This window comes from Mytilus edulis, chromosome 4 (genome assembly GCF_963676685.1).
Source record: "Mytilus edulis chromosome 4, xbMytEdul2.2, whole genome shotgun sequence".
NCBI lineage: Eukaryota > Metazoa > Mollusca > Bivalvia > Mytilida > Mytilidae > Mytilus > Mytilus edulis.
The window spans coordinates 37,418,838-37,431,329 of NC_092347.1; the positions used below are offsets into that span (position 1 = coordinate 37,418,838).

Consider the following 12,492-nt stretch of genomic DNA (forward strand, 5'->3'; position numbering starts at 1 on the left):
GTCAACGAAGTGAACATCTTTGTTTAACTTTTAATGTTGACATTCTTTCTATTTTAATGGCAAAACACGATTTATACTACTTTCGTTACCAATCTCGTTCTACATGTAATTGGATAAATTGGATGGCATGCACATCAATACAGAGTCAGTGAGGTCTAATTATTGACTTGCAAGTGAATAATTCACCATTTTGTGTGCGTGTGTTTATTTTGACAAATTTGAACCAAATTGGCTACTAAAAACGAGTTATTATTTCATCATTTCAGTTCACTTTCATTAAAGTGATTGAACCAAACAAAATCCTATTCTATTTCCCCCCCCCCATAACTTTTAGCTACAGTGGAGTGCGGGACCCCTCCCCCTTCCACAGTAGTGCCATATGATTAGTTTAAAGACAATAACAATCAAAACCAAGGAGTAAACAAAGACTCACAAAACCAAATGACATTTACATCAACAGTTATAAATAATGATTAAGAAACAACACGAACTCCACTAAAAACAGGGAGTGAAATCATGTGCTCCGGAAGGGTTACAGCAATTCCTGCACCGTATACGGCACCCGTCGTGTTATTTCTTTGTTCAGTTCGGTAATGATGGAAGGTTATTATGACTGAGGAAGAATATCAGATATGATTTCTGACACACTTTTGTCATAATGGCCTATCAGCTCATGATGGCGACCATAAAATTTCTTGAGTGATGACCTTAATTTGATTGATTCATAGCCCTGTCTTCACTGAGTATTCCTCGTTCAACAAAATCAACGTACTTTGAGCTATCTCTAGAGTAACGTATCAATTGAGACACATATACTCCATATGCTGGTGCCGCTGGGATGTTGCTACAAAGAAATGGAAACGACAGTATAGGAAAATTAAAATTTGATAAAATAAATAAATAAACAAATTGTCAATATGACAGAAACTAAAAGTAAGTTTATTTAGTTTTAGTCTAGACTAATTTGGCTGTTTAAAGTGATCCAAAATAATAATATTAAAAAGGGAAAGTCAAGTCACTCTGAGATTTATGTCTTATGTCTTATGTCTTATTTAAAACACAAAATCTGGTATTCCATTTGAATTTTCAACATATATTTTTTTTTTATTTTTTTAAATACTGAATGTAAACTCACACTTGATTTCAGTTATTCGTCAATAATGATTTTTATTCTTGGAATATCCGGAATATATAGAGTACTTTCTGACAGACTCTGGAAATAATTACACCGTGTTGCAAATATCGATGTCATTTTTATGTCAACTACGGTAAACAGGCCGTAAATACCGCACTGTTCCGGCATTGATTTATGTTTAGTCAACATTGTTTATTTCCGAAAATATCAAGTTGCGAAAACAAGACGATTTCACCACTGATTCACCAGAGAACCATGTCGCTTTACTGAAAAGCATCCATATTCTAGAAAAAAAAGTCAACATAAAATTTAAAATGAAATATGCCAAGATGAAAAATGCAAAAGATCAATGCCTGAATGTATGAACTTAGTAGTATATAATTTTTCTATGCTGCTACATGTATTGTAATATGAGGCAGGCATTACCTGTAAATGGGGACGAAGTCTGTATGAATTATTTTTTTGTAACTTAAATATTTGTTAAAAAAAAAAGAAACGGAAAACCGTAACGTTTCCGATTTTGGTTCTGTTGTTAGGGATTTTAGTTGTGACGTTATTTAAATTATGACGTCATATGCAATGTAAACAAAGAAATGCTATCATCGGGTAACGTTTTTTCATATCAAGGAATTATTAAAAATGAAATTGGTATTGCGCGTTCCTTCCTATTTTATACTGATAAATATATATTTTACTCAAAGTTTCATACAAACGAGACCGGAAAAAGGAAGTACATTGTACATTTCTGCGCATGTCCGGGATTTCAAAACATGACATAAAAAAAATTGAACGATTTTGAGTTCATTAGTACAATGAAAAATTCAGGAAATTTTCCAAAATTTTTTTTTTATTGAATTTTCTACTGTTAAACTCATTTTGGTAAATAGTGTCTTATAAATATGCATTCCAGGTTAGTTTAGTTTAATTTAGTTTAAGGTTCCACTAAAGTCAAAATATAGGACACTTCATCAACATCTAAACTTTGTCTGTAGTTTTCAACCTATAATGAATAAAGTGAAAAAATATGGGAACAAACGTTCATTTAAACATACTTAACATATACACACTGTGAAAATTGTAAATAAACTTAAAATTTTATGTTGTGGCCAAACTAGTTTTCAGTCCCTGAAATTTTCATCCGGAACGGGAATCGAACCAGGAACCTTTGTGTTAGTAGTCTGATGCACTACACCACGGCTCTTATATCGCTGTCGAGCTTGGCTATAATATTTATTTACTCTACATACATGTATGAATGGCCTATTTATACTTTTAATTTGGCTAACAGCAATTAAGCAATTAACTAAAATAACACAAAAAGACACTTTAACATCACTACTAAAAGGGCAATTCACTTATTAAGTAGATGAAGTAGGATGCAACATGTACAAAATGTATGCTAAAAGGAAAATATGTCCCTTTTTTTCTTAAAATCACCTATTTTAATCTTTAGAAATTGAAGGTTTGAGTGTAGAAATTTATTTATTTCTTCCATGCATACACCAATTTTGACATAGGAAATAAAAGTCTGTCATTATAAATCTTGCTGAATTTATTTAGGTGATTCCAAGTTGTAAACCTTGAGCTATCTTCCTGTTAAAAGGGGAAAATGAGTCAACCTAAACCAATGAAGTTACCGACTGCAAGGATGCCCCCAGTGAAGGCCATGCTTGAGAAAGGTATCCCAGGGTTGACATCACTTGATTCTATTATAGCAGACCTGGATCAACAGTTAGAGGCAAAGAATAAACAGTAAGCCAATAAAACTCTGACATGCTTGTAATTTATTTTAGTGGAAAATTAACACACAACTCTTTTCTTACAGCAATTTGTTATGGGGTTGGTGGGTATAAAACAAAGAGGCAGTAACCAAAATAATATAAAAAATAAAACTAAAAGAACCATTTTTTCTTTTACAAACTATTTGGTATGCCATTAACAAAAAAGTTGTTTTGACTGATATGTTTATTAACCTGCTGAATAACATTGAAATGAAGTTAAAAGTATGCGCACCTTGTTAAAAGAAATCTTTCTGATTACAGAGACTAATCTATGAAACTGGTATAAGAAATTATAAATAAATAAATTTTTTTTGTGATTTTATTTCATAAAATTTAAATCTGTTGATTATGTGCTGTCAGACAAGTTGTAATGTAATTTTTCAGGCCTTTACAATTTTTTTTTCAAAGTGAAATTAATATCTATCAAGCACACAATTTTAGCAATATTGTGTATTTAAGGATAATTTTCTATTTATCGCTATCCTGAAATAATTTATTCCTATACATTGCTAAACACAGTATAGCTATGAAAAGCATAATTTTTCAATTTAAAATTTTCACATCATACCTGCAGGCAGGATTGACAAATCTGAAACAAATGGGAGACAACTCAAATTTCATGAAAAGATGGGAGTGTTTTGAGAATGACAACTTGCATATGATAGCATATATATAACAGCTGATACTAAATTACTGTTTGAAACTATAGATAGAATCTGAAAAATTCTGCTACATTTCAATATGAAGTTAAGGAAATTTATAAAAAAAAAAGTAAAAATAAATTTAATTCAAATTTTTTTATTTTTGTCATTACATGTAAATATATCATTTATATCATAGTTTTAATTAAGTTAATGTCCATCATTTCAAACTAAAATCAATGAATGTATTTTATTTTATAAACAGAATGGCAGATTGCCTGAAAGGTATCGTGAAGACATGTAATGAAATGCCAGGCAACAAACAGTCAGACAACCCTAAAGATTGTATTACCTACATGTTAGATTCACACTTACTGGAGAAAGATTCTTGTTATGATCCTGAGGCAGATGATATCAATACTATCTTAAGTCATGTGGTATGTATGCTATAGATGTTTTCGGGGGTGTGCAACACATAACCAAATGTTTTTTTTTTGTGAAAAAAGGATACAACACTTTTGCTGTCCAATTAAAATATAGATCCTATGCAATACAGTGAAAACACTGAGTTTTACGTCCTGTTCTAATGTCTTGTATACATCTGAAGTAAATAAAAAGAAAAAAGAAAATAACTAAAAAGTGCAAAATGTTTTTATATTTTCAACTTTTACATATATCTATTATTTTAAATCTATGGCATACATGTACCTATGATATACTTATAGATTGATTTTCTCGCTTGAGCCGGGACGGCAAAAGCGAGAAATGCAATCGAGTTTAGATGACCAAAGATAATCTGTTTATCGCTATTTTACCTATGACGACGTTGTCAATTTCGTTAGCAACGCCACATGCCTCCTTAGTTTTTAGCGATAATTTTCCATCTCAAGCAAGTAGCATGATATGAAAAATTATCACAAAAAAAGATCAAATGAAAAATGCACAAAATAGCGATAAATATATATATATATATATATATATATACAACTCGTCTAAACATCAACCCAACAATGTTAGATCTGTTAATTTGCTTTCGCAAATTTTTGGTTCTTCCCTCGCCGGGATTCGAACCCATGCTACTGTGATATCGTGACACCAAATCGCCTGCACTGCAGCCGTCCCGCTATATATATATATATATATCTGAAGGTAAGAAAGTAAGATGTATCTAAGCACATTAGTTTATTTTCATTTTAACACATTTTTCAGTCCAGTACTCTTCAACAAACACCAGGCAGTGAAGAGATTATCTTCCAGGATTTATTGTCCCTGTCATCTTGTCAGGGGCTGACATTACCACTGAAATCATCCAATAAAGACCCACTACAATCCATGACATCACTGAACACCGTCACTGACAGTGTTGAACAGCAAGTGACAGAAGAATGGGAACACATAGCAAGGCGCTTCCAGCAATATTTTCAACATTCCTTAGAAAATATACCAGTCAGTGCAAAACCGTTAAGTATAGATTTATATGAGAAAAAGCGAGTGAACCATTTACAGAGTCTCTCTGTGTTATATCCCACTGAAGATGTCCTAGTGAAATATCAGACACTGAGGTCGTTACAACTTGATAAGTGTTTTCAAAATTTACTTGCTGGTGTTAATGCTGATAATTTCAGTTCTGTTGATGTGACCAAGAATTGCTGCTACCTAGCAGACATCATATTGAAAATGATCAAGGAAGATTTCATTGTTTTCAATTCTGGAGTTTTTAAACGTTCCTTTAACATTGCACGAGCCATGCATGACATGTACTTGGAGAAATATTCAGATGAAATGTCAGCCCTTGTAGAGGACATCTGGGAAGACATTGAAGAAATTATGAATCAGAAATCGTCAAAAAATAGTAGTAGAGCCAAGCTCCCTGTTAGAAATGAGAGTAGTGATTCTCTGCCCTCCTCTAAAAGCTTTAGCAGTATAACAGCAGCTATGGACAAACTACCTCGAGACTACATTGCTTCTATTGTAAATGTAGTCAACTCAATACTTTACATAGAGGAACATGTTGAAAAGTTAATACAGACTTCAGCATGGGATTCATCAGGGTTACCTAGTAGGAAGATTAAAAGGAAGGGAAGCTTAAAAGGTAAACAAATACAGTCACATGATAGGTAAAAGGGAAATATTATTGGTTGTTTCATATTTAGTTTATTAAAAACTGGTCACCTTAAAACGTTTAAGAAATAAAGCTGAGAAAATACAACACGAAAGAAAGAAGTTTATTGCAAATTATGTACATGATGTACAGCATACATAAATGAGATGGATAATTACTCTTACAATGATTACATTGATAACAATGATTACATTGATAACAATGATTACATTGATAACAAACATTCTATACATAATATTCCTGGTTAACAAAAGTATGTATATATGCATGAACAAGCATAAAAAATTTAAACTTCATCGAACATTTTAATTCCTGGTTCACCTTTAACCATGAAATCCAAGAAAATAAGTATCCCAACGATAATAATTAATCCACAGTACATTTATAATATTAGAAACGATAAATAGATTATAAATCTAAATTGTCAAATTTCCAAATGAATGAAAAAAGGTTATAGTAATAAATGTGTGATTAATTTGATGACTGTATTCATAGACACATTAACAATTACATACACATTTTACAGGTGTTTTGAAAACCAGTTCCAGTCCAGAACCACCCAGAAGACCAATGAGTTATACAGGATCTGGTCTCGAGGACTTTACTGATAGTCTCAACTCATCATTTGGGTCTTATCCTGGATTGTCAGATAACACACCAGCACCAAAAGGTTGGTTATTGGAATGCATGTTGAAACATTTGACACAAGAATTTTGTCTGAACTTTAGATGGTTGATTTTCAATTTTGAAAGTTGATGCTATTGTCAGACCATTTTCATAAAGTTATATATAATGACAACTTAGAACACTTTAAAATGTATATGTGTAATAAAAATATGTTAAGGGGTTTCTAAAACTGAAGGATGTACTTAGGTGATCTAAGTTAAAATTAAAAAAATCAAAAATTGAAAGTTGATACTTTAAACTGAAATAGTGTTAGTTAAGAATCAAAATAAGCTAGAAATATTGATAAGTCATAGAGCCATACCTGTCAACTGACCCGTATTCTGCGGGTGTGACCCGAGATTTTCACAATTCTGAGGGATCACCCGGAACACCCGCCGGGTCATTGAAATAACCCGGGAATTCCGAAAATGACCCGATTTCACCCGCATTTCTTAGCCTTGAGATTGATTTCATAAGTAATAGTCCTTTGAAATACCAGCAAATTCGTAATTCTTCTATGAACAGGAAGTTCACCTAGCTATGTAAACTGTCAAATTAAGTGACCCATTAAGTGCATGGTTTCACTTGACAGCTTTGGTGTCAAACACACTGTTAATTAACACCAATTACCTTAGCTTTAGGTCGTAAATAAATTGCACCATTGCCAATGGCATTGGTTTACAAACTGAACTAGAGTTACTTCCCCTTATTTGTCACCATTCAAAATTATTCCTTATATATTTACGTTTTATGGGCGAAAAAGATTAAATCATAAAAATATAAAATTCAAATACATATTGAAAAATAACTTTTCATTATTTTTATACCTTTATACAATTTTTTTTAAAAAGTTGAAAATTATTTTTTACATTTATACTTCCTTTAACTGTATTACTATATTTTATCATAGTCTATTTTTTTCTCAAAAACTAAAGCACATAAGACTAAGCTACACAAATTTATAAAAATCTTTAAAAGTGCAATGCAATAATATTTAATAAGATTTAAAATGACTTAACAAAGTGAACATGCATTCATGTTTTGGTATATTTGATATACATTATAAGAAAATGTACCATAAATACTGAAATTCAGCTCGAAAAAGTTTGTACGCGTTATGACCTGAGATTTGATTCTTCAATGCAGGTCATGACCTGCATTTTCATCGTCACAGGTTGACAGGTATGTAGAGCTCCTTTTCAAGATATTTGATTTATAAAATATGGCGGGAAAAGGCTGACTCTGACTTTTATCTAATATTTGCTTTGGTATTATTTGGGTCTCAAATCAAAAGAAAGAAAATCAAGAATCTGCTTCAATTTTGTCAACTGACCCTTTAAGAGCTATTAATTAAGTCTTATGTTAAAAAATAAATAGGTGTTATGGGGCAAAATATTTTACTTTGTATTATATGGAAAAACACTAAGGAGTCTGAACATTTGAGACTTATTCCAAAACCTCACCTATGTACATCCTTAATGAAAGATAAATATACTTTAGGAATTAAAGAGTTATCTCCTATCTATTAAGTGAGTTATCTCCCATGTACAACTACACACATTTTGCATTTAAACTTTTAAAATCAAATATAAAAACATTATTAAAATGATTGATAATAATCTTATTTGTTTTCTGACAAAAACTTACGCAAATATTTATTCTATGCTATTGTCTGACAATCAAAAAAGAATATTTAAATGAATATTACATGTTGTATTTACAAATATTGTTAGTTGCATCATATGTATCTACAAGACGTAAAGGTAACAAATTTAATTTACAAGCACTTTAAATGGCTTTGAAAAGAGATGCATTGGGATGGGGCATTCTTGATTCAAGTTAATTAAACAAACAGATTTAATTTAAGGAACTATAATGTATCTGTTAATTTTCTTCTCAAAATGCTCCTGTCTTGATATCTTCGTTTTTTATTTGTGATTATTTTACAATACAGAAAGTCAATTTTTAAGCAATAAATATATCTAGCATGACATCAGTATGGGAATTTCATTGTGTTCTATTGTTAAAAACAATGAGTAGTCCCAAAATGAATCTATTTCCCACAAATAAGTTCTAAAGCAGTGGTGTACCAATCAGGTAAATAATGAATACTTGATATTGAAACTCCATAAGGAAATTGAGAAGCCCAATTGATGTGTTTTCGTCAATCAAAGCATAGCCTAGTCATAAATTAAAACATAATACAAATGATTTGTTTGTGTAAAACAGTGTATGCATAGTTTTCTTGAAAATATAATAAAAAATTCCTTACTGTGCATCAATTAACCTAAACATTTACAACTTGATTACTGTTGGTTCCTCAATCTAAAGATTGATTTGCAACTCAATAGACCATATCTGTGTTTGCTCATATTTATGTCTTTAACCGCTTAACTAAATTGCTTTTAAATCATGAGTGCAACATTGTATAACATCAGACCATAACAGGGTTCTTTAACCCTTGTTGCTACCTGTTGATCAAATGTTCAAAGACAAATTCATTTAACATTATTAAATATATAAATGACCAATAATGATAAAGGTTAAGTCATTGGTGAAACTTTTTTTTCAATGAATAATCTCAATTAAATGTGATGACACATTAATGCTTGAAGAATTAAAAGAAGACATTTATAGAAATGAAAGAAAGGCTCTTAAGTTCATCAGTAGTGTAAACCAAAAGAAAAAAGAAGATATACAATTTATTACACAAACTAAAAAAAAAACCAAAAACATGCAAAAAAGCTGCTAAAAAAATGCACTCTCTATTTAATGTTTTGGCTTGCACAATTCAGGTGAAAACATCACGGAAAATTTCAAAAACTTGCAGCTTTTGTTTTGAGGTTATGGATAAGCTTTATTGACCACTGCCACATGCATCTCCAGGTACATGATCTTTCTGTCTGTACCAAACAAGTAGTTGTCTTGATAATTGTAACTTAAAAGAAGGTTTTCAAAACGCTTTCATACACGGCAGAATTTATACTCAGGACCACATACTATAATTTAATTATTCTTAATTTTGAAAGACTTCTTGTACTTGTTACATATGATATCTGGCCAAATGATATAACACTTAGAGCAAATAAAAGATCTTGTTCTTTTAGTCTTGTGCAAATGTATATTTGACACTGAGTATGTTGGTTTGATAAGAACATTCAAAGGGAATATTTTTTAAACGATTGTGTTTGAATTTCCAAGAATGGGGCAAAATTAGAGAAAAAAACATAAGCATAACTAACAAGTATAGCGTTCATTTGTAATTTATAACTTCTGTACACTGTACCAAGGTCAATATCAATGAAAATAATGGTGATCTTATCCATCAGAGTGATCAAGGTCTTTGATAATAAAAAGTAACACAATTATTTTTCAATACTCAGTATCAATACAATATTTCTTATATTTTATTATAGTTGTGGAAAAATCCAGGGAAGAAAGACTTCGTTGGGAATGGAAGTTAATGTTTAAGAAAATAGGTCATGACCTTGCTCAGTTTGTCAATAATCAAATACGCAATCAGTTTAAAGTTTCATTGGATAAAGAATTAGCTGACTGGACACACCTACATGTCCTAGTTACTGAACCTGTCAAAGAAGAGTTGTGGGGAGGAAAACTGGATTATCCTAAATTTGTTACTAAGGTTAGAAATAGTTATTAGAATAATTAGACTAATATTGATGTTTGACTGTAAAATTGTTTTATAAAACTTGATAATCAGACATGGATTTAGGGAGTCCCAAAGTGCCCACCACCACCACCCTGTTGTTGTGGGAAAAATTTTGTTGATAATACAGATCACTGAAGCATGACTGGAGCGGACCCTCTCTGAGGCAGTCACTGCCCCCCCCCCCCCCTTTTCATGAACATTTCTGGATCTGCCTCTGATAATATGTTTATGAATTATGAATATATCTTGTATTTTACTAAATGTTCACACTGAGTCAAATTTGTTAGTTGCTAAATCATAATGCAAAGTCTGCAGAATATTGTTTTCCTAAACAGTATTTATATGCAGTGTGCTGCAAGCCTTATGAGGCAAGATATTTCACTTGAGAAAGCTTCATTTCAATACCTACAAACTTTAACTAGCTCCAGATTTAATTGAATACAATAGTTGCAAGAAAAATGGTGATTTGTATGATAAAAAAAGATTTATTGTAAAAATCAAAGTTATGGTTAAAATTGCATTAACAAGTTTTTAAATATGCAGATTATTTTTGATTGCATTTATATTCATGCATGCAAAAATTAGTACCTGCATATTGTTTTTATTTTTTATTTAAAAAACAGATATTTTAAAGTTGGAGGTTTTTATACGACCGCAAAATTTGAAAATTTTTTCGTCGTATATTGCTATCACGTTGGCGTCGTCATCGTCGTCGTCGTCCGAATACTTTTAGTTTTTCGCACTCTAACTTTAGTAAAAGTGAATGGAAATCTATGAAATTTTAACACAAGGTTTATGACCACAAAAGGAAGGTTGGTATTGATTTTGGGAGTTTTGGTCCCAACATTTTAGGAATTAGGGGCCAAAAAGGGCCCAAATAAGCATTTTCTTGGTTTTCGCACTATAACTTTAGTTTAAGTTAATAGAAATCTATGAAATTTTGACACAAGGTTTATGACCACAAAAGAACGGTTGGGATTGATTTTGGGAGTTTTGGTTTCAACAGTTTAGGAATTAGGGGCCAAAAAAGGGCCCAAATAAGCATTATTCTTGGTTTTCGCACAATAACTTTAGTTTAAGTAAATAGAAATCAATGAAATTTAAACACAATGTTAATGACTACAAAAGGAAGGTTGTATTGATTTTGGGAGTTTAGGTCCCAACAGTTTAGGAATTAGGGGCCAAAAAGGGACCCAAATAAGCATTTTTCTTGGTTTTCGCACCATAACGTTAGTATAAGTAAATAGAAATCTATGAAATTTAAACACAAGGTTTATGACCATAAAAGGAAGGTTGGTATTGATTTTGGGAGTTTTGGTCCCAACAGAATAAGGGGCCCAAAGGGTCCAAAATTAAACTTTGTTTGATTTCATCCAAATTGAGTAATTGGGGTTCTTTGATATGCCGAATCTAACTGTCATGACTGTGTATGTAGATTCTTAACTTTTGGTCCCGTTTTCAAATTGGTCTACATTAAGGTCCAAAGGGTCCAAAATTAAACTTAGTTTGATTTTGACAAAAAATGAATCAGTTAGGTTCTTTGATATGCTGAATCTAAAAATGTACTTAGATTCTTGATTATTGGCCCAGTTTTCAAGTTGGTCCAAATCGGGGTCCAAAATTAAACTTTGTTTGATTTCATCAAAAATTGAATAAATGGGGTTCTTTGATATACCAAATCTAACTGTGTATGTAGATTCTTCATTTTTGGTCCTGTTTTCAAATTGGTCTACACTAAAGTCCAAAGGGTCCAAAATTAAACTTAGTCTGATTTTAACAAAAATTAAAATCTTGGGGTTCTTTGATATGCTGAATCCAAAAATGTACTTAGATTTTTAGCTCACCTGGCCTAAAAGGCCATGTGAGCTTTTCTTATCACTTGGCGTCCGTCGTCGTCGACGTCGTCGTCGTCGTCGTCGTCGTCGTCGTCTGTCGTCGTTAACAATTTTTCAAACATCTTCTCCTCTGAAACTACTGAATGGATTTGAATGAAACTTAGCATGATTGTTCCTTAGAGTATCCTGCACAAAGTGTGCGCTTCGATTTTTGATCCGTCAAAAAACATGGCCGCCGTTACCTAAAATAGAACATAGGGGTCAAATGCAGTTTTTGGCTTATATCTCAAAAACGAAAGCATTTAGAGCAAATCTGACATGGGGTAAAAATGTTCATTAGGTCAAGATCTATCAGCCCTGAAATTTTCAGATGAATCAAACAAACCATTGTTGGGTTGCTGCCACTTAATTGGTAATTTTAAGGAAATTTTGCAGTTTTTGGTCATTATCTTGAATATTATTATAGATAAAGATAAACTGTAAACAGCAAAAATGATCAGCAAAGTAAGATCTACAAATAAGTTAATATGACCAAAATTGTCAATTGACCCCTTAAGGGGTTATTGTCCTTTAATGGCAATTTTTCACAATTTGTTCATCATATTTGCTAACTTTAAAAAATCTTCTCCTCTGAAACTACTG

General features: G+C 31.6%; 1 protein-coding gene across 2 annotated transcripts in view; it reads left to right on the forward strand.

Annotated features, from left to right (window-relative positions):
- Positions 1-1,315: 1,315 nt before the first annotated feature.
- The window catches only part of LOC139519634 (uncharacterized protein KIAA0825-like), a 42,134-nt gene continuing 30,957 nt past the window's right edge, over positions 1,316-12,492 (forward strand). The window contains exons 1-7 of one of the 2 annotated variants that reach the window (XM_071311833.1): positions 1,330-1,494; positions 2,696-2,887; positions 3,823-3,994; positions 4,767-5,649; positions 6,206-6,349; positions 8,079-8,108; positions 9,762-9,988. In XM_071311833.1, coding sequence (XP_071167934.1) covers positions 2,745-2,887; positions 3,823-3,994; positions 4,767-5,649; positions 6,206-6,349; positions 8,079-8,108; positions 9,762-9,988 — 1,599 coding nt within the window. In that variant the 5' untranslated portion in view covers positions 1,330-1,494; positions 2,696-2,744. Of the gene's footprint in view, positions 1,495-2,695; positions 2,888-3,822; positions 3,995-4,766; positions 5,650-6,205; positions 6,350-8,078; positions 8,109-9,761; positions 9,989-12,492 lie in introns of both variants that reach the window. The other variant, XM_071311834.1, reaches the window with a different exon arrangement.